The sequence below is a fragment of the Bos indicus x Bos taurus genome, chromosome 9 (genome assembly GCF_003369695.1).
Source record: "Bos indicus x Bos taurus breed Angus x Brahman F1 hybrid chromosome 9, Bos_hybrid_MaternalHap_v2.0, whole genome shotgun sequence".
Lineage (NCBI taxonomy): Eukaryota > Metazoa > Chordata > Mammalia > Artiodactyla > Bovidae > Bos > Bos indicus x Bos taurus.
In genome coordinates, this window is record NC_040084.1 from 8,728,093 (window position 1) to 8,751,366 (window position 23,274).

General features: G+C 38.4%; 1 protein-coding gene across 1 annotated transcript in view; it reads right to left on the reverse strand.

Annotated features, from left to right (window-relative positions):
- Window positions 1-577: 577 nt before the first annotated feature.
- LMBRD1 (LMBR1 domain containing 1) overlaps window positions 578-23,274 on the reverse strand; it is a 132,504-nt gene continuing 109,807 nt past the window's right edge. Inside the window, exons 15-16 of the mRNA XM_027550855.1 lie at window positions 1,175-1,266; window positions 578-1,043 (exon numbers count right to left, since the gene is read on the reverse strand). Of these exons, the coding sequence (XP_027406656.1) occupies window positions 927-1,043; window positions 1,175-1,266 (209 nt within the window). The 3' untranslated portion in view covers window positions 578-926. The remainder of the gene's footprint in view (window positions 1,044-1,174; window positions 1,267-23,274) is intronic.

Sequence of the window (23,274 nt, forward strand, 5' to 3'; positions counted from 1 at the left end):
GAACTGAACTGAGTGGTATTTTATTTCAAGAATCAAACTATGTGCCTTTTATGAGTTCTAATTTGCCTATGTTCGTAAACTAGAATATAACTTGTGATGAATTCTCACTATCCAGAATGTGTTCAAAATGCCCTATCAATACTATACAGCTTTCCCTATATCTTTTGCAAATTCTAAATCTTTAGAATGAAAAACTATCTTTAATGCCAAAATATTGTCATATGTTTTAAACTGATCAGTTCACTCATTTTTCAGGATTACTTATTCTTGACAATACTCCCATTTACGCTGGAATACAAATTTTGAGGTTACTTATTTACAACAATGTATGTGCCTTAAATATTGAGAGGTGACAATATACCTAATGGATTACTATATGAACAATATATCTGAGACACCAAGTAGCCTGAAATGTGCTCATGAAATCTATTTCAGTGGCACTAGTAATTTAATCTAGAGACTAGAAGACAAGCTGCATAAAGGAGTAATATTTAGTATTCAGCTATACTGTGAATATTATTTTTTGACAATCAGATATAGACACTTGAAAATTCCACAGTACTCTAGAGACCAAAAGGCACAGGTACAAGTGATTTATTATGTTTTTAAAAAATGATCAAGGGAATATTAACTCTGGAGGGTTTTTAATCAATTCAACACTATTATACACTAGAGGCAAAAAAATCTCCACAAACATTCCCTCACAAAGCCGGTAGTTTTGTGTTTACATAGTTATTATTATAGCAATTTTAAATGTTAATCTATGATACAATAATGTCACTTCAGAAAACATAAAAAATATAGTTTTTTAATAGCCATGCTCCCATTTTTGATGAAAGCTAGTCAGTTCATCCTAATGTTAGTTTGACACTTTGAAATGCACATGAGATGCAGTCCGCTCTGTAAACGCTGCAGGCCAGAGGCCCTCAAACGGAGTAGAGAGAGGGCTCGTCATCACTCAGGTCTGAGTCATCCTCATCTACCCTTTCAAGGACCGACTTCTTCCCTTTACAGCAGGACACGATGAACCCAACGATGAACACCTGCAGAGGTAAACAGGCCGTATGTTATTTCTCAAACTTGAAATCTCCCAGAAAGCACTGACTTTAAAATCCAAACCCATCCATAAATGGGCCACTAATGGTCATGGCATTCCTGGGATGCCTGTACTTACCCCAAGAAAGGCCCAGTTCCCAAAGTAGTAGGCAGCACTGAAGAACCAGAACTTGTGAAGGAACAGGTAGGTCCGGGTGACAGTACACTGATCTATAAAAGCAATAAAGGACCAAGGTGGAGTAGTTTCTCTCTTGAAATAGACTATTAATACTTTACCTAAAAGGTTGTATTAAACAAAACTAAATCAGCTTTAGAGACAGGATGGAAATCTAGATCTATCTCCAAAGCACACTCTTTCAATCACCTTAATGTAACATGACATTTTTAAAAGTGAGCACAACCAATATTAATTCCTGCTGTTAGGTATAAAAAAGTTGTATTGGCTAGTTCAATGTATTTAAACTAGAAAAAGCATTTTGACCTGGAATGCCAGACATGTCCTAAAACAAAACAGTTTTCCTGATGAAGAATGAAAAAAAGAAATGAACAAAGTAAGCAGATGTGGTTAGCATTAGGCTGCGCTTTTCTAAGAATCCAATTAAGAGATTTTGGGGGGAACTTCCCCGGTGGTCCAGTGGTTAAGAATTTGCATGACAATGCAGGAGACACGGGGTTGATCTCTGGTCTCTGGTTGGGGAATTAAGATCCCACACACCGCAGAGCAACTAAACCCACAAGCCACACGACCGAAGCCCATGGGCTCCAGAGCCCAGGCTCCACCAGACAAGCCCATGCACTGCAGTGAAGGTCCAGCACAGCCACGATATATAGGTAAGCTTTACCTGAATAATTAAAACAATAAAGTGATGATACCTTTAAAAGGAGATCTTTTTGAGCTTAAGAATGCTATTGAAAAGATGGCTGACTTGCGTACTCCCTGAACTTTCAGTTCAGTTCAGTTGCTCAGTCGTGTCCGACTCTTTGTGACCCCATGAATTGCAGCACAGCAGGCCTCCCTGTCCATCACCATCTGCCGGAGTTCACTCAGACTCATGTCCATCGAGTCAGTGATGCCATCCAGCCATCTCATCCTCTGTCGTCCCCTTCTCCTCCTGCCCCTAATCCCTCCCAGCATCAGAGTCTTTTCCAATGAGTCAACTCTTCGCATGAGGTGGCCAAAGTACTGGAGTTTCAGCTTTAGCATCATTCCTTCCAAAGAACACCCAGGGCTGATCTCCTTCAGAATGGACTGGTTGGATCTCCTTGCAGTCCAAGGGACTCTCAAGAGTCTTCCCCAACACCGCAGTTCAAAAGCATCAATTCTTCGGCACTCAGCTTTCTTCACAATTCAACTCTCACATCCATACATGACCACTGGAAAAACTATAGCCTTGACTAGATGGACCTTTGTTGGCAAAATAATGTCTCTGCTTTAGATAATATTTATTATAACTTGAATCTAAAAACAATCATTTATTTTTTTCCTTCAAAAAAAACCAGAACGTAATTCTTAAGGAGAAAGCAGCAGACTGGTTATTTGATATCTTTTTGAGACTCCATATTATCTAAATTATCTGTTTCCATTAGCTTACAAAGTCCTTTAGGTATCTAATACATGACATCTAAGCAAATACTTGTTTATTAAAACCGTCTGTGGCATGGATCTCTGAAAAGCAGCATTTGGTCCTACTTTATCCCAGTCTCCTCCTCCCTTCCCATGAAGCTCAGCATGTCCTTCTGAATGGCTCAAGGCCCAGCTGGACAGACAGCCTCTGCTTCCTACAGGAAAACACGCAGTGTGGCAGGGACGTGCCTTCTCTTCACGGGCAGGGCACCCAGTCTAATGCCAATCACTGAACCCCGAGGGCCCCCTGCACATTCCTCATTGTCTTTCTCAACAGAAAAGTCTAGAAGGAATAGCCGAAGCTTCCTAAGGAACACCAAGAAGGACTCAAGCAGCAGTGTGGAACCAATGTTTCTCTCCCCTCAGTTCTGCAGTCCCTGGCCCCCAAGGTGACATCTTCACACCAGGCCGTGCAGCTCAGGCAGCAGCAGAGCCTCCTGGGCGGGAAAGCCGCTGGTCAGTCACTCTGCCCACCCCCTGCCCCTGCCCCAGGACGACAGAACGGGCTTCACAGGAAGGTAACTTAGGAAATTTGTCACTTTTCCCACTAGGTTGGCCTCAGTATTCCAGAGTATCCCTCGGAGTACCTGGCACTCATATTTAATATGACTGATGAAGTAAACTAAATTGTTCAAAAGGGAGGTATTTTACTTAAAAATCATACTGATAACTAATGCATTTTCTAATTTCTTTTGACTAAAATCTGAGAAGATTCCAAGGATGTCAAAACAAGATACTTGAATCCATGTTGAAAATGAAAGCATAACTGAAATGTCCAACACGGGAAAAGAGGTGCAGACCCTGGTTTCACAGATTTGGTGTCGGCTCTCGTTCGGCCACTTCTCTGCCACGTGAACAGGCACATCTGACTACTGACACTCGTGCGTGTCACCACCTTTCCTTACGGGCTCATCCTGAAGACCAGATGAAGTCTGCAGAGTGGCAGTTCATATTAATTTTCTTCTTTTTTCTTCTTTAAGATATAACCAAGCCCATGATAAAGAATATAGCTTTCAAGAGCTGTTCAAATGGTGCCAATAAAAACTGATCTTAAGATTTTAGAAGGTGACTAGTGTTCCTTAGCACTAAGGAAAATACTTGTTTAGCTATTAGCATCATGACAACTCTGGACATGTGCATTATTGTTCTGTCTCTACAGTCAAAACAGATACAGATGGATTTGGTTTAATTTCAGTTTAGTTCAGTTCAGTCGCTTAGTCATGTCTGACTCTTTGCAACTCCACGAACTGCAGGATGTCAGGCCTCCCTGTCCATCACCAACTCCCAGAGTCCACCCAAACCCATGCCCATTGAGTCGGTGATGCCATCCAACCATCTCATCCTCTGTCGTCCCCTTCTCCTCCTGCCTTCAGTCTTTCCCAGAATCAGGGTCTTTTCAAATGAGTCAGCTCTTTGCATCAGGTGGCCAAAGTACTGGAGTTTCAGCTTCAAAATCAGTCCTACCAATGAGCACCCAGGACTGATCTCCTTTAGGATGGACTGGTTGGATCTCCTTGATGTCCAAGGGCTCCCAAGAGTCTTCTCCAACACCACAGTTCAAAAGCATCCATTCTGCGGTGCTCAGCTTTCTGAGCTCAGCGCTCAGTCCAACTCTCACATCCATACATGACCACTGGAAAAACCATAGCCTTGACTAGACGGACCTTTGTTGACAAAGTAATGTCTCTGCTTTTTAATATGCTATCTAGGTTTAATTTAAATGTGTATAATTCAGTAAAAGGATACTTGCTAAACAGTAACATACCTTTAAATAAAAACCAACTTGTAATGAAGAGACGAGCAGACTGTTTAAAAAAAAAAATGCCTGTTCACAATTAATTTGAAAACATCAACGGTATCTTTCATGGGTTAAGTACTACGTAAGCTCTGCTGTTCAAGCACAAACCTGTTTTTAAAAAAGTTATTCAACCCTCTCAACACTGCTAATGCTCTAAATTTAAAAAATAAGAGTTCTGTTACTTATTCCCACAGCTAAGGGTATCTGGGGGGGTCAGAACTAAAGTGAACTGGAAGCTTCAGGGCCAGAACAGGAACAAGACAGTGGCTGAACTGGCAGAAGCAGGTGAAATCAAATGACTTTTCCCAGGGCTCTATAACCCACTCAATGACACTTTAAATTGGCTACACCCGCTGATACTTTCTCCTCCACAAAGAGTGTATCTTACTTTTCCTATCACATTATTTCACATGTTTACCACTTCCATTGTTTAAAGATTTGACACAAGCCTTCTAAAATAAGAGAGAGAGAAAAAAAAGTATGACCATTGTATTCTGCTTTGTTGTTGAAAAGTATCTAACAGCTTTTATCTTTATATGTATTTATCAGTATATTTATATGCACATAAAGGGGCAGATGTCCACAGAGGAATTCTGGTTAATAATCCTCATGCAAATATTTTATGTTCAAGTTACAACTCCACACTGAGTAAATACATGGAGGGGCTTCTCTCCACTCCCCTATCTGCCCTCTCCTAGCTGATCGTCTGCGTCACAGGTATCTAGGAAATCTAGAGAAGTCTTTCTACTGTTATCTGAAACACTAGAATAAGTATTTTGAACTTGGTTTAACCTTCAAAATAAATGTGAACTGCTCAATTTAAGAACTGCATTCTAAAATCACAGGTGTTCAAGAGACTCTGGCTGTTATTCCTCAAAGGGACACATAAACTTCCAGCTAAACCAAAGAGTGGATGTTAACAATTAAAAACTAAAAATAAGGGTTCAGACAATAGCTTTTTTTTTTTTCAGACAAGGTGGCCACATGAAAAAGACCAAAATTAAAAGAGCCAAGAAAGGGCACGGAAGTTATCTGAAAAAAACAATCAAGACTTGACTCCTGCTTCTTTCACTTTCCTCCATCTATTCTCACTTATCAAACTAGATGAATAACCAACAGAAAGTACAATTAAGCCTCTGTCTGTCATATAACAACAGCTTTTACAAATGTACCCCTAAGTTTTATATACTTATTTCCTTTTAGACTGCTGGTTATGTCACTGTTAGTGTGTGCTGACTGCCACTAAGATAACTTTGGTTATTAACTGTAATAAACAGCACCTTCTACTTTAAATATATTTTGAAAAACAACATTTAATGCTGACTTAAGCCAATATTAGGTCATCATCATGTTACACCTTCACTTGAAATCAGCTTAGAATTAAGTCTATATTTGTGCTTTATTTATAAAATGAATCCTTATCTACGTATGTTGTAGAGGGAGGGTATCTGGGGAAATTTATGTGCCACAGAGAATTTTAAAGCAATTTCTTTAACTAGTGACAAAAGAACTGGGAGAAGACTGGATTCCTTAGAATAACGCTTCCTTTCTCATGGTTGCGTGTGACTATGCTAACTTTAGGTCTTGCTACTGTTGGATATTTATAATAGACATACAAATCTTAAATGTAAACAGGCTAAGCACCTCGGGCTTTACCGTGATATGATTAGGAATCATTTATCAAATGGTTCTGAGAAAGGGGAAAGCATGCTATTGGGATAGAAGGAGGGAATCTGAGGAGTTAAAGCCCCAGTTATTCATCACTGTCAAATGGATTTATAGCATATGAAATACACACACAGAGAAAGATTTGAGAAACCAGCAACATATATCCAGTAAGAAGAGGGAGGGCAGAATAAATTTTTTTAAATTTAAATATTTGCATAAAAACCAAAATTGTAGGTTTATCTTGAAATTCAACAAATGGCATATAGTTAAATCATGTTTTGTTAAATCTCACTGCAGGAACTGGGTAAAAGGGAAAGAAAGAGTTGGTGAACATCAAAAGTCATAGAAATTCTAAAGGGAATAGATTATATTTTATGAATATATTAACTGTACCAGGTTAACAAAGCTAGTACTTGGCCACATGCTTTGCACTGAAAAATAAAGTCTCATAGTGACTGTGTTAAGAACCAGTATAATTTGTGTTGAGCTTTGATTACATTTAAGTTCAATGTACTTCAAAAGTGCTAAAATATGTATTGCTCCTTTAAGAAAGAACGTACCTAATTTCATTTGTCCTGACCATATAAAATATAATTGGCCATACATAGCTTATAAAAGATAGTGCCAAAGGTAAGCATTAGCATATAAATGTAGGAACAATCTCAAACTGTATTAGTGAACTCTAAATTAATGAGATTTTCTATTACTCTTAATTGTCCAAGATGGTAAAATATAAAGCAACTGCTTTCTATTACCTTAACTTTTTCATAAAATGACAACAATTTAAGAGGTATGTTAGAAAATATTAGAGACAGAAAATTGAGATTTGGTTCTTGAGTTCGCTGATTACATTTACTGTGAGATTCTGGATGGAGTCATTTAACGTCTAAGTCAGTTTCTTTCTAAGTGTCATCGATATAATATCTGCTCATGATGGATTGTGATAAGATAAACTGACCTTCTGAGAATTAAATTTAGAGAGTACTCTAAATATGATTTTTAAAAAAGGTTGATGTTTTATGAGTTAGAATCCTTAAACAAGGATCTGTAGAAAGTAGCTGAGAAGTTTCACAAGATCACCTGGGCTGCTTTAGCGTGGACTCCAGAAAACTGAGAAACCTTATACCTAGTTAACTTCACTGTACTGTCCCTGCTGAACTTCATCAACACAATCAAAATGTCACCTGGAAAAAGAACTTCAACAATAAAGAGACTTTCTGTATCTCAAGCAAAATCCAAGAGAAATATGCTTTGATCAATACTTAATTTTTTGGTCTACATGGCTTCCCCAGTGGCTCAGTGGTAAGACTCGTCTGCCAATGCAGGAGACACGAGAGACACGGGTTCAATCCCTGGGTCAGGAAGATCCCCTGGAGGAGGAAATGGCAATCCACTCCAGTACTCTTGCCTGGGAAATTCCCTGGACAGAGGAGCCTGGTGGGCTACAGTCCACAGGGTCGCAAAGAGTTGGACACGACTGAGTGCGCACACACACAGCAACCTCACCTGACTGCAGGCACACTACATCTGGCCCTCTCAGCTGGATGATACCAGCCAACATCAGTGAGACCCTCTCCTGACTCCAGGCCCACCCAGAAACTACGTGACTGTAAAATCAGCTTTCCATACAGATTCCTTCTCTCTGGTGAGAATTCACTAACCGTGAGCCTCTAGCTTCTTTAATGTAATACTTCCTATGGTAAATTAATAAATTGCCATCTGGCTAATACTTTAGTTTACTCTCTCTTTACTTATCTGGAGTCAAATACAGATGCTGGATATCAGGGTACGACAGGATTCTTAAATAATAATTCTGTCTCATCACTCTAACTTCAATACTGCTCTGCCCCTTTGATGGGGAGAATTAAATCAAATGAGACTATTGACACAAAGTTATTATTCAGTTCAGTTCAGTTGCTCAGTCGTGTCCGACTCTTTGCGACCCCATGAATCGCAGCACACCAGGCCTCCCTGTCCATCACCATCTCCTGGAGTTCACTCAAACTCATGTCCATTGAGTCGGTGATGCCATCCAGCCATCTGATCCTCCGTTGTCACCTTCTCCTCCTGCCCCCAATCCCTCCCAACATCAGAGTCTTTTCCAACAAGTCAACTTTTAAGCTTATAGCACTTAACCATGAAGAACTATTTTAATTTGTTGAACACAAGAGGTTTACGAGAACAGTCATTTGCTTCCTGTCCAGTTTCCCAGGACCTCATTAAAGTTACAGAACATGAATAAAGCCAGGAGCAACTGTTAACAGCAAACAGAAAGGGAGGAAGGCCACTCGGTGACAGGAGACCTCAGCAATATTCTGTAAGATGGAAAGCCACATTTAGAAGATCTCCAGTAAAACAGCTGGTTTCCCTTTCATTTATTTAAAAATACAACTTAAGGATCAAGAAACCCCAATCAGAGGCCCCCGTGATGAGGCTTCCTAGTTCCTGATACTTAAACACAAGTTAACATAAATATGAATAAATCATCAGCTATATACAGGAGACTATCAGCATGAAGGGAAAGAACGAGATAAACAGAACTCCAAGATGAACAGCACTGTAATTCTACTTAAATGCAATCATTAAGAAAAATGTTTAGTATCTTCATATACTGACAAGGATATTACATCATAAAACAAAGATACTTGGAAAAAAATCAGAAACATAAAGCACCCCAAGGAAAATACAAATGTGTTATATGAAATAAAAAATTCAGGGTATAGTTTGAAGATAAAACTGAGTACATACCCAAGAATCTAGAGCAAAATGGTAGGCAGAAAATATGAAATATGAGAGGAGACAGATGATCAATCGAAGACATCCAGGAACTAATGAACAAGAGCTCCCCAAAGGGAAAATGGAGAAAAGAGAAACGATCAAGTTAACTTCAAAAGAAGAAATAGATGCACTGGATTTCTCACCCATCAGAAATGAAACATAGATGGTACTGTACTTTTAAAGTTCTAAAAAAAATGGTTTTTTGCATAGCACAAACTGCCCATCATATCATCAACTGTGAGGATGTTGATATCCAAGGACTTTTCAGATATATATTTTGTACAAAGCATTTCTTTTCTTTCTCTTTTTAAACCCTTGGAAAACTAGCTTTGGGAAGGAAATCCAGAAAGAAGATACGGTTTCTAATGCATCAGAAGTCCAATAAGCAGAAATTGTAACATTAGAGCTAAACAGCACAATTAGAAAGCAATTGATCCAAGTAAGAAAAGGGGTCAGTAGGTACCGAGCAGGAAGTGAATACAATGGATTTCATTCAATAGATAAAGTGGGCAAGAAGAGACAAGATATTAGGTGATGTTAATCTTATGTTACTACAAGAACATTTTTTAACAAGATAAAAAAGGAACAAATTTTAAAAACTGATTCAATTCTACAAACGCTGGTTGAACAAGACAGAAAAATATACTTCATATATATATATTAATATGTTTTCTTAATTCAAGGAGCTGACATTCCTACAAAAGAGTAGGGTAGACATAAGATACATAAATGACTATAGATTAAGACAGAGTAAAGGTCACACCATAAGAAGTAAAACTGCTATGGGAATTCAAGTGGAAAAAAAAAAAAGAAAAACTGTACACATGTTTGGAGATTCAAAAAAGAGGGTCAGGTTGGAAAGAAACCTTGTAAGATGACCAGGAATCTGACTGATGAAGATGGGAGGAGTTGGGCAGAATCTGGCTGTGACATTTCCAGAACAAACAGTTGCAGAGCAATGATGGAAAAGGAGACCAAGTTCAGGAAAAAGACTAGAAACATGCAGGATGGGTTACAAAGTGGAATCCTTCAATCCCTGGTGGTACAGTGGTATAGGTGGTACAGGGGACGGTTAAGGTTCCCACTGGAGGAATGGCACTGGCAAATCACACTGGCTCTACCTCCAAAATCTACCCAGAATCTAACCACTTCCTGCAATTCTACCACCACAAGCTCTGCCTTGGATTCCTGCAAAAGTCCTATCAATTCGCCTTTGCCCTTGGTTTATTAGAGTCTATCTCAGGGGCTAGTACACTATACCCCAGGAGGATTCACTCGGTCCATCACTCATTTTTTAAGTTATGCTGAAACATGACATGCTGTCCACAGCAACCTCTGTGTTTCAGTGGCACAGCTGAGCAGTGTGGACACTACTCCAGGCCCCACAGAGCCTAAAATATTTATTAACTGGTCTCTTACAGAAAAACAGTTCCCATACCCTGGTCTACATGCAATACAGTAGTCAGAGTAACCCCCTGAGGATGTAAGGCCCATCAGGTCATCTGCTCACAGCCTTCTAGACTTCCCGTCTGAGCTTAAAAGCTGAATGAAGTCCTTCTCTTTGATGACTGGCCCGCCCTTCCTCCTCCCTTCCTGGGCCCCCCTGCCCCAAAACCTCTGCACCTGCTGTCACCATGGCCTGCATGGCTTCTCTGCAGGTATCTGCCTTCCTTCCAGGTATCTGATCTCACTTCCCTCAGACCATTTTGCCCAGATGTCAGCTTCTCGGTAAGGATTTCCTTTCTGCCCTACTCAGCATTTCAAACCATCCCTCCTTCCAGGCACCATTACTGTCCTCTGGTACTTTTTCTCCATAATGATTACTGCCTGATATACTTATTTGTCTCCTTCTAAATAAGCCCTGTGGGGACAGCACATCTGAGCTTTGTTCACTACCTGTGTATCAGTAGTATTTAGAATAGTGCCTACCACATAATAGATACCAATTTAAAAAGTTAACTGAAAAAGCAAGGAAATGAGATGAAAATAATAGATGAGAAAAACAGATGAGAAAATAGATGAGAACAATTAGTCATTTACTTTTCCTTCAACGACTACACCAAAGCCTTTGACTGGATCACAACAAACTGGAAAATTCTTAAAGAGATGGGAATATCAGACCACATTACCTGCCTCCTGAGAAACCTGTATGCAGGTCAAGAATCAACAGATAGAATACGGAACAATGCGCTGGTTCAAGATAGGAAAAGGAGTAGATCAAGGCTGTATATTATCACCCTGCTTATTTAACTTCTATGCAGAGTACACCACGCAAAATGCTGGGCTGGATGAAGCTCAACTGGAATCAAGATTACAGGGAGAAATATCAATAACTTGAAGATATGCAGATGACACCACCCTAATGGCAGAAAGTGAAGAGGAAATAAAGAGCCTCTTAATGAAGATGAAGGAGGAAAGTGAAAAAGTTGACTTAAAACTGAACATTCAAAACCACTAAGATTATGGCATCCAGCTACATCCCTTCACAGCAGATAGATGGGGAAAAAATGGAAACAGTTGACAGACTATTTTCTTGGGCTCCAACATCACTGCAGATGGTGACTGCAACCATGAAATTAAAGGACACTTGCTCCTTGGAAAAAAAGCTATGGCAAACGTAGACATCATATTAAAAAGCAGAGACATCACTTTGCTGACAAAGGCCTGTATAGTCAAAGCCATGGTTTTTCCAGTAGTCATGTATGGATGTGAAAGCGGGACCACAAAGAAGGCTGAGCACTGAAGAAATGATGCTTTTAAACTGTGGTGCTGGAGAAGACTCTCTAGAGTCCCTTGGACAGCATGGAAATCAAACCAGTCAATTCTAAAGGAAATCAACCCTGAATATTCACTGGAAGCACTGATGCTGAAGCTCCAATACTTTGGCTGCTTGATGCAAAGAGGTGATTCATTGGAAAAGACCCTGATGCTGGGAAAGATGGAGGGCAGGAGGAGAAGGAGTCAAAAGAGGATGAGATGGTTGGATGGCATCACTGATTCAATGGACTTGAGTTTGAACAAACTCCGGGAGATAGTGAAGGACAGGGAAGCCTGGTATGCTGCAGTCCATGGGGTCGCAAAGAACTGGACACAACTGACCAACTGTACAACAACAGCAAATAGAATCTTGGAAACTTAGACATTTATAAATCTTACATGAATTTCAAGACACACAGGACTGTGATTCTCACTATTATGAAAACTGATATATCAATATCTTCCAAATGTGTTTAAATTGCAAAGGCTGTTATCAATTTTGTATTCCTTAAATAAATAGGATAGCATTCTAAATAAGCCTATCAAAACTATTATAATTCTAGGTGACCTCATTTATCCTCATCTTTAGACTAAATCTAACTGTTCTAAACTATCTTGTCCCCTCCCTCCAAATGTGCAGAGTATAAGACAGAAAGACCACGTAGTATTTTTAAAGGCCACTGCTCCATGTACTTGAGTCAGAGGGAAAGAATGACTTAGATTCTCTCAAATTGGATCTTCTTGTTACAAATCTCCAGAGAGCTAAAATTAATTAGCTTCACTTAATATGAAGTAGGTAGGAGGTATTAAATCTGAAGTCCATATTCAAACCTGTCTTTTAAATCCACAAAGGAAGAGTTTGGTACCATTTTCATTTCAAACTATGTTTATAGATCACCCACTTGGGCACTCAGCACCACAAGAGACATTAACAAATACTGTCATCACAGAGCATCAGTGTCCATTCTTAACCTCAGGCCATATGGCTAAGGTTCTAATGAAACTCCTTGACCAGCTTCATTTCAGCCTGTCAAAACTAGCTTTCCTTAAAATGAACTTTTTATTTAAAACTATACATCAAACATCAAGTGTAAACTAGTATAGTAACTCCTCTAATGAAATTGGTTTTAAACAGAAATAAGTCTTTCCTGCAAAACACATTTTTCTCTTTTTTTGCTTAGAGGTAAAGTATAGATGGAAAAACAAAAAATCACCTGAATCCATTGTTAGTGATAATGTATATTGCTTAGTCACCTGGACTTCTAAACAAAATTTCCTGGAACCAAGTATAAGTAGAAAGAAACATTTCATATTCCAGGAAAAAAATGATACTAAGATTTTGAGAATTACATTTTTTCCAAGTCTCAGAAACTACCCTCTCCACTGCCACTTTTCAACAAACTGGAAGGAAAAAGGTCTTCTCTACAACCAATAGTTACTGGGCAGATAGATGCATGCCACTATCTGGACTGTCATTGTTTTCATTCTTAAAAAGGCTTATTGTTTTTTTTCTTTAATTATATAATAAAAGCCACTTATTAACAACAACAAAAAACAATGAATACTTATTTCTTGTCCTTATTCCACATTTTGTTCTCTGAGGTACAGCCTGACTTTTATATGCTGTTTGTGTGTACATATGTATATATGTATATATTTATGATGTAGAGCTGATTTACATTGCTAATTTCTGCTGTACAGTGAAGTGACTCAGTTATACATATATATATATATACACACATTCTTTTTATATTCTTTTCCATTTTATCATAAGATATTGAATAGAGTTCCCTGTGCTATACAGAAGCTGAAGTTACACTACTTTGGCCACCTGACATGAAATGCCAACTCAGTGGAAAAGACCCTGATGCTGGGAAAGACTGAGGGCAGGAAGAGGGCAACCAAGGATGAGATGTTTGGATGGCATCACCGACTCAATGAACATGAATCTGAGCAAACTCTAGGAGACAGTGAAGGACAGGGAAGCCTAGTATGCTACAGTCCATGGAGTTGCAAAGAGTAAGACAAAATTTAGCAACTGAACAATAACAAAATACAGCAGAACCTTGTTGTTTATTATTCTGTATATAATAGCTTACATCTGCTAATCCCAACCTCTCAATTCATCCCTCCCCAAACTTCCCCAGCCCATGGTAACCATGTCTCTGAGTCTGTTTCCGTTTTGTAGACAAGTTCACCTGTGTTATATTTTATACACCAAATCTAAATGATATCATATAGTATTTGCCGTCTTCTTTCTTATTTCACTTAGTATGATAATCTCTAGTTTGCATCAGTGTTGCTGCAAATGGCAGTATTTCATTATTTTTATGGCTAGCAGTATTCCACTGTACACGGGCACCACATCTTCTTTATCCATTCCTCTGCTGACGGACATTTAGGTTGTTCCCATGTCCTGGCTGTTGTGAATAGTGCTGCTATGAACATAGAAGTCCATGTATCTTTTTGAATTATAGTTTCATCTGGATATATCCCCATGACTAGGATTGCTGGATCATATGCTAACTCTAATTTTAGTTTTCTGAGGAACTTACTTACTCTCCTCCATAGCATCTTTACCAACAGTGCAAGAGGGTTCTCTTTTATCCACACTCTCTCCAGCATTTGCTATTTGTAAAATTTTCAATGATGGACATTCTGATAGTTGTGAGGTGATACCTTATTTGTAGTTCTGATTTGCATTTCTCTAATAATTAGCGATGCTGAACATCTTTTCATGTGCATTGGCCATCTGCATGTCTTCTTTGGAGAGATGTGTATTCAGGTCTTCTGCTCACTTTTTAATTGGTTTGTTTTGTTGTTGTTGAACTGTATGAGCTGTTTGTGTATACTGGAAATTAATGCCTTATTGGTCACATTATTTGCAAATATTTTCTCCTATTCTATAGGTTGTCTTTTCATTTTGTTTATAGTTTCCTTTGCTGTGCAAAAGCTTGGAAGTCTGACGAGGTCCCATTTGTCTATTTTTGTTCTTATTTTGATTGCTTGGGAGACTGACCTAAGAAGACACTGGTATGATTTATGTCAGAGAATGTTTTGCTGATGTTTTCTTTTAGGAGTTTTTTGTTGTTATGTCTTATGCTTAAGTCTTTAACTCATTTTGAGTTTATTTTTGTGTATGGTGTGAGGCTGTGTCTAACTTTATTGATTTATATGCAGCTAAACTTAGTGACTGAGCACACATGCACGCCCAACTTTCCCAGCACTGCTTGCTAAAGAGACCATCGTTTCTCCATTGTAGATCCTTGTCTGTTCTGTCAAAGACTGACTGACTGTAGGTGTGTGGGCTTATTTCTGGGCTCTCTGCTCTGATTCATTGATCCACATGCCTGCTTTTGTGCCAGTACCAAGCTATTTGGATTACTGTAGCTTTGTAGTATTTGAAGTCTGGACAGGTTATGCCTCCTGCTTTCTTCTTTTTCTTCTGGATTGCTCTGGAAATTCTGGGTCTTCTATGTTTCCATATAAATTTTAGGATTATTTGTTCTAGCTCTGTGAAAAAAATCCAGGGTAATTTGATAGGGATTGCATTAAATCTGTAGATTGCTCTGGGTAGTATGGTCATTTTAACAATATTAATTCTTCCAAGCCAAAAGCATGGGATATCTTTCCAAACTCTGAATCATCTTCAATTTCCTTTATTAACATTTTTATAGTTCTTGGCATATGTCTTTCACCTTCTTGGTCAGGTTTAACTCTAAGTATTTTATTTCTGAGGATGTGATATTAAAAGGTAATATTTTTCTACATTCCTTTTCTGTTATTTCATTATTAGTGTAAAGAAATGCAACCGACTTCTTTATATTAATCTTGTATCCTGCTACCTTGCTGAATTCATTTATCAGTTCAAGTAGTTTCTGTGTGGAGACTTGAGGGTTTTTTATACATAGTATCATGCCATATGCATATATGACAATCTTGCCTCTTCCTTTCCAATCTGGATCCCTTTTTTCTTTCTTTCTCTTGTCTGACTGCTGTTAGGATTTCCTAGGATACTATGGATACTATTCAACATAGGATACTATGTTGAATAGAAGAAGTGAGAGTGACTATCCTTGTCTTGCACCAGATTTTAGCACAAAGGCTTTCAGCTTTACCACTGAGTATTGTGTTGGTTGTAAACAGCTTTCCTTATGCTGAGATATGTTCCCTCTATATCCATTATGCTAAGAATTTTCATCATAAATGGATGCTGAATTTTGTCAAAGGCTTTTTCTGTGCCTACTGAGATGCTCGTGTGATTTCGGTCTTTCCTTCATGTGCTGTGTATCGTATTCATTGATCTGCATATACTGGACCATCCCTGTCAAGTTGCAGCTTGACTTTTACACTACTTATGCACAAAACATAAAACATGAGATAATATATACACTCTTGCACTATCATCATGTGGTGAACATTTTTCTGTGGAAACATACAAAGCTGTTTTATTACACTGTATGTAGTGTATTTCAAGTATCCTCACTGATGGGTATAGTTTGCTATTTCTCATCTAATCTTGGTGGAATGTAGAAAATGGTTAGTATTGGAAAAGTAACAAAATGCAAAAAAGATTTCAAGATTTCTGAGTAAATAAATAGTTGAGGGCACACAAAAGGCACAAGACAACTTTTCCTACCCTATGACATGAGGGTAACATGTGGAAAAGCTAAATGGAAGAAAGAAGGAGAGGAGCTCAGCCTTGGAACTGAGGTTTGAGAGGTTGGCAGGACACGCATTTCGTTATATGTAAACCAGATGGTAGTTAGAAAGGAGAAACAGAAACCTAAGATTCTTAATTTACTGATTAAATTATTAAATCCCCCTTAAATTATCCAGCATCACTAGGCTTATTTATTGTCAACTGTCAACACCCCAAAACACAACTTAGAAAACCTCACATTTAGTAAAACTATATTTATTAGACTAAATACTGTGAGGGAGAATAAGAAGGGGAAAGGCAAAGAGTATCTACAAGGTTTAAGGGCCTGGGCTGGGCCACTTTAATCGAGGTCGTAAAAGGTGGAGAACTACATTTGGGCTACGCTTATGACACAAGTTTTACGTTGGTGGATGCAGTGAAATGACAAGTCTCAAAGCAAGCCTTCTGAGGCTACCTGTCTTGGTAAGGAGGCTACTGGAGCTGTTTCAGTCAGGACCGTCTGCCACTTGGTCTGTCCTCAGTGGTGTTTAACCCGAGGGCAGAGGCACATGTCTGTGTGTCTGCTGAGCATTAGCAACGTGATATTGGTGTCAGTTCCTCACATTTTATGGGATTCAAAAGCTTTTAAAACTTATTGAGCAACATTTGGGAACCATTAAGACTTTAGATGGTCTACTACGAATTGTTACAATAGAATGCTCTGGAATAGATAAAATGTTGGAGTTAGAGTACATATGGAAAATATCCAGAAAGAAAGTGCTAGGTTTCTGACACTATCATAAGAAACAATTTTGATTAAAATATCCTGTTTTAGCTCATAGTTTTCAAAGCAAATGCTTCACATAAGAAAGTGTGGAAGTTGCTCTATCTTTAAAAATAAGTGAGAACTTTATAAGAATATCTTGAATTGTTTAAGTTGAACTGTATCACCAAATACAGAATATCATCTTTATATTTAAATTGGTGGGTTATTTAAAATATGAAAAAATTCAACAAGCTTTAAAGTACTATGCACTTTTAGAGGTTTAATTTCTGAAGAGTTTTTAATATGTTCTTTGTGGATTTAAACTATCCTTTTACAGAACCTCAAACGGAATACATTCTATAAACCAAGTCAAAGAATGACTCATTTTCTACAACTGAATATGTCTATAATTAAATCAAGGTTTATTTGATGCTAACAATTTATATCAGAAATGACAGGAAAATGTGAGAGATGAATGATTTTTAGCAGATTCAAAATTGAAATTACACACAAAAGATCAACTCACTTTCACAAGAAGATATACCTTTTAGTCTAAATTGCTAGGGAGTTACCACATAGCATACATTATATTCACTAATTCTTATGTTCAAAATATGTTCCTGTCATTTTGTGGGACAAAATACATCATGCTGAAACACTCACTGTGCATATAAATTTAAATTTTTGGAATTTAAGAAAAATAACATATATTAATAGAAGTGTAAATTTTTAAAAGGATGTATGCATGAAGTCACTTCAGTCCTGTCTGACTCTATATGACACTATGGACTGTAGCCAGACAGGCTCACCTGTTCAATGGATTTTCCAAACAAGAATACTGCAGAGGGTTGCCATTTCCTTTTCCATAAAAGGATGTAATTAACGTATAATTATATAAATAATATAATTATAATTCTACTAAAAAGGTAATTAGAAGTGGTTATCTTCAGTAATTCCATATCCTGGCCTGCATTTGGTACTGTCAGCTTTTAGAATACTGAAAGGCAAAGGAGAAAACGAAAGCTATACCCCTCTGAAGGCAGAGTTCCAAAGAATATCAAGGAGAGATAAGAAAGCCTTCCTAAGTGAACAATGCAAAGACATAGAGGAAAACAAAAGAACGGGAAAGACTAGAGATCTCTTCAAGAAAATTAGATACCAAGGGAACATTTTATGTGAATATGAGCATAATTAAAGACAGAAACCATATGGACTTAACAGAAGAAGATATTAAGAAGAGGTGGCAAGAATACATAGAAAAACTATACAAAAAAGATCTTAATGACCCAGATAACCACAATGGTGTGATCACTCACCTAGAGCCAGACATCTTAGAGTGCAAACTCAAGTGGGCTTTAGGAAGCATCCTTATGAACAAAGCTAGTGGAGGTGATGGAATTCCAGTTGAGCTACTTCAAGTCCTAAAAGATGATGCTGTGAAAGTGCCACACTCAATATGCCAGCAAATTTGGAAAACTCAGCAATGGCCACAGAATGGAAAAGGTCAGTTTTCATTCCAATCCCAAAGGCAATGCCAAAGAATGCTCAAACTACTGCACAATTGCACTCTTCTCACACGTTAGCAGAGCAATTCTCAATATTCTCTAAGCTAGGCTTCATTACATGAACCGTGAAGTTCCAGATGTTGAAGTTGGATTTAGAAAAGGCAGAGGAACTAGAGATCAAACCGCCAACATATGGTGGATCACAGAAAAAGCAACAGAGTTCCAGAAAAACATGTATTTCTACTTAATTGATTGACTACACCAAAGCCTTTGACTGTGTGGGTCACAAAAACTGTGGAAAATTCTTAAACAGATGGGAATACCAGACCACCTGACCTGCCTCCTGAGAAATCTGTATGCAGGTCAAGAAGCAACCATTAGAACCAGACATGGAAAAACAGACTGGTTCCAAATTGGGAAAGGAGTATGTCAAGGCTGTATATTATTACCTTGCTTATTAAACTTACATGCAGAGTACATTATGCAAAATGCTGGGCTGGATGAAGCACAAGCTGGAATCAAGATTGCCGGGAGAAATATCAATAACCTCGGACACGCAGATGATACCACCCTTACAGCACAAAGCAAAGAGGAACTAAAGAGCCTCTTGATGAAAGTGAAAGAGGAGAGTGAAAAAGCTGGCTTAAAATTCAACACTCAGAAAACAAAGATCATGGCATCTGGTCCCATCACTTCATGGCAAATAGACAGGGAAACAACGGAAACAGTGAGAGACTTTATCTTCTTGGGCTCCAAAAATCATTGCAGATGGTGACTGCAGCCATGAAATTAAAAGCATTAAATTCTGCTCGGGAAGAAAAGCTATTAAACCTAGACAGCATATTAAAAAGTAGAGACACTACTTTGGTGACACAGGTCTGTCTAGTCAAAGCTGTGCTTTTTCCAGTACTCATGTATGGATGTGAGAGTTGGACTATAAAGAGCGCCAAAGAATTAATGCTTTTGAACTGTGGCATTGGAGAAGACTCTTCAGAGTCCCTTGGACTGCAAGGAGATCAAACTAGTTAATTCCAAAGGAAATCAACCCTGAATATTCATTAGAAGGACTGATGCTGAAGCTGATGCTCCATTACTTTGGCCACCTAAGGGGCCATTAGAAAAGACCCTGGTGCTGGGAAAGATTGAAGGCAGGAGGAGAAGGGGACAAAAGAGGATGAGATGGTTAGATGGCACCACCAACCCAATGGACATGAGTCTGAACAACCCCCCAGAGATGGTGAAGGACAGGGAAGCCTGGCATGATGCAGTCCTTGGGGCTGCAAGTAGCACATGACATATCGACTGAGCAGTAACAACAGCCATCTGATGGTATACAGTGGGCCTCATTTTTTTTCCCTCTCTTTTATCTTTTTCTCAACATATTTACTTCTGTTTTCTGAACCATACATTATTCAATTTAGCCACTTAACACAGCATTTTTTACAAGATGGACCTTCTCTTACCTAACCAGAGAAGAGCTATTAAATTTAAGACTTTTAATACTGATATTATATTTTTAAAAATTGGCCCTACGGTCCATACTGCAACATGTCATTTATCTGAGTGTATTCTTCCTAGAACATTCATCCCTTAAGGGCAGGACCAAATCCAGGACCACATATCACATTCACTTGAGATGTCTCTTTACTTCCCTGAACCTGTGAGCCCCTCAGCCTCTGGTCTCTGATGACACTGATGGATCTAAAGCACCGCTTTTACATCATGGCTGTCAGCCATCAGGCTGGGTCTGGGTTCTGTTTCCTCATGATCTGAGCCCTGTTCTCTGATCGTCCCAGGTGGTCATGCCCGGAGGTACAGGCCGTGCTGGATGGTGTCCATCTATTTACCTGGCGGGGCTTGTGCCCATTTTCCTCTGAGATGAGCTACCTCAGCTACCCCTCCTCCTCCCATAGTTAATGAACGGTAAGTGGAGATGCCTCGTTGTGGTTTTACTCTTGTAGTTTGCTACACTGAGTTTAATTTCAATTACTGTATGTTCATTTTCAAACACTGCATTTCGTCATTTATAAATTTGCTAGGGTTTCATTCATTCTTTCTTTAATACTTTGCTGTCGTCTGCGGTATGTTGATCTGGTCTTATTTCTTTCATCATAGTTAACTGTTCCATAATCTGTGTTGATAGTTCCAGGATCAGAGCTTGGCAGGTCTTTCTCTGCTGTCTGCTACTTCTGTTCGCTCTCTTATACGCGGTGCTTTGTCTTCTTGTGTGCTTGAATATTTGACTCTGACATCTTCACTTGCGCTCCTTTGTGGGAATTCTGTGAAGCCAAGAATTAAGGTATGTCCTCTCGTGACGACTGTACTTACTTGCACCATTTACTGCACTGCCAGTCTGAAACTGCAGTGAAACAAATTCACTCTGCTGATGTGCATTTGGCCTGCATAGCTGCAAAGTGCTAGTCTGCAACTACAATTTCTTAGGAATCTGGTTCTTTCTCCTTGTTCTTGACACTAAGGTCAACTTTGCTTTTCACTTTTTGCAAGTAATGTATTTAACTTTACTTCACGTGATGATGCCATCTTCAGGAGAGGGAGGGGCTCCACGTTGCAAGAAGCTCTGTTTCCTATGAGATGCCAACCAACCATCCAGGCTCTAGACTGTGCTGTCCAACATAACACCCACTGGAAACATGCGACTTTTCAGCACTTGACATATGACTACTGAGACTAGGGAACGAATTTCTAATATTACATACTTTTAATTAGTTTAAACTAAAAACTGAAGCAGTACTTTAGTAGAACTGTATTTCACCTTTAACTTACTTAAATGGTCACATTAACCTACTTAATGAAAATTTAGTGGTTGAATTAAAATGTTCCTTAAGTATAAAATACACACCAGGTATCGAAGGCTTAGTATGAAGAAGGATACAACCTATGATATAGAGAAGGCTCTAGGACACCCCCTTGTTTACCTACAACACAGCCAGACACAAGCCCCTAACATTCTCAGCCTTCGCTTCACAGAAGATTAGCTGAGCTATTTGTCCACACTGATCAATCAGAACAGGTGGCTTGCTGATCTGACTTAAGTAACCCTTAGCTAGATTACCCTCTTTCGCCAGGTCCCCAAGGTCTGCCCTCTTCTCAGCCGGCCAGCAGACAGCCCTTCCTGATCCCTGGCTGACCTCAGGGAAAACATGCCATGATCATCCCGCTCTCACAGCTGGTTCTTTACAGCCACAAACTGACATAGTATCTTAGATGATGTAGTATCTCAGAGAAAAGTCTGCAGAAGGATAGGTACCTGAAATTCTGAGAAAACAGGTCTACTTGCTTTTATTAATGACAAAAGCAAAACAGCATGGTAAATACATTTTATTTATATAGAATGTATTTTTTTTTTTTTATAGAATGTATTTTGAGGCTCTCCCTGATAATGGGCTTGTTTACTCCAAAACTTAGCATTCAACTCCTCTCTAAAGTAAGTATTTAGAGTAAAAGTATGCACGTTTTACTTTATTATTTTTCCTCTAACATTATCTTTAGTTATTCAGTATCATCTTACTTTTCCCTTTGTAGTTAGTATATGTAATTATAACTCTGTTTTAGCTCTTTCATTTTAAATCTGTTCAACTTTTTGTAATTCATGTAGTTTAGTTTAACACATCAGTTTTTATTTTAGCATCGTCAGTTAACTTAAGTCATCTTAACCATTTGTCCTAGTGAAATTATATCCTAATGCTAAAATCTAAAACCACAGATTAATGATTTTTAAGGCTGGCTATATACATTAACAAATATACTTAACCAGAACATCCCACAAAAATCAAGCTTGATTTATACAGATCATCACATTTCTAGGTGTTTTACTGTCCAAATAAGACAAGTTCACGTCAAGGAAAGGTAAAATAATTAAACAGGATGGCAGAAATTAAACTTGTGGTTCACAGATTTTTTTAAAATGGTCATTTGGAAAGATACAATCTTGCTTCATCCCTCTCTGTATTTCCCAAACATTCAATGCTCCTGCCACAACATACTTTTTCCATATCAGGCCAAATAAATTTGACTTTATGCTTTATTAACACAGGTTCCTTCTCCGCTTGGTACAGCCTCCACTGTTTTGTTTGTTCATTTAGATTCACTTGTGCTTTGAGGCCCAGTTAAAATGCTACACTGTAGGGAAAACCATTACCTCCTTTGCCTTCCCACAGCATTCTGCCTGTAATTTCGTTACAGCATGCCATTTACTTTTCTATTACTAGTATTTATTTTCATATCCAAATCCATTAGGCTGTTTGCTTTCCAAAGGCATGGGCTGTGTATATGTCTCTGATGCTGTCTCTCTCTCTGAGAACCTACCCAGTACTCTATTCTGCCAGACCACAAAGACACACTGCTCATTCATCCTCCTATCCAGACTCAAATATTTCTGCATGTTTGTATTATTTTTCATAATTCTGTGTTTATTTTACTCACACTAGCATGTAAATTGTGCATGTATTAATATCTATTAGATTAAGTAGCAATTAACAAACATAAAACTAAGAATGTAAAAGTCCTTTTGTCATAATTGCATATAAAATCTAAAAATGGATTTCTAATTTGCTCAGGTGGCTCACTTAGAATTTATAAACAATGTATTATGTGAAAGGATAAATTTAAAAAATTGTTGCTTTAAGAGAACTTTGTAAACATGGTATGATAGGCATTGTT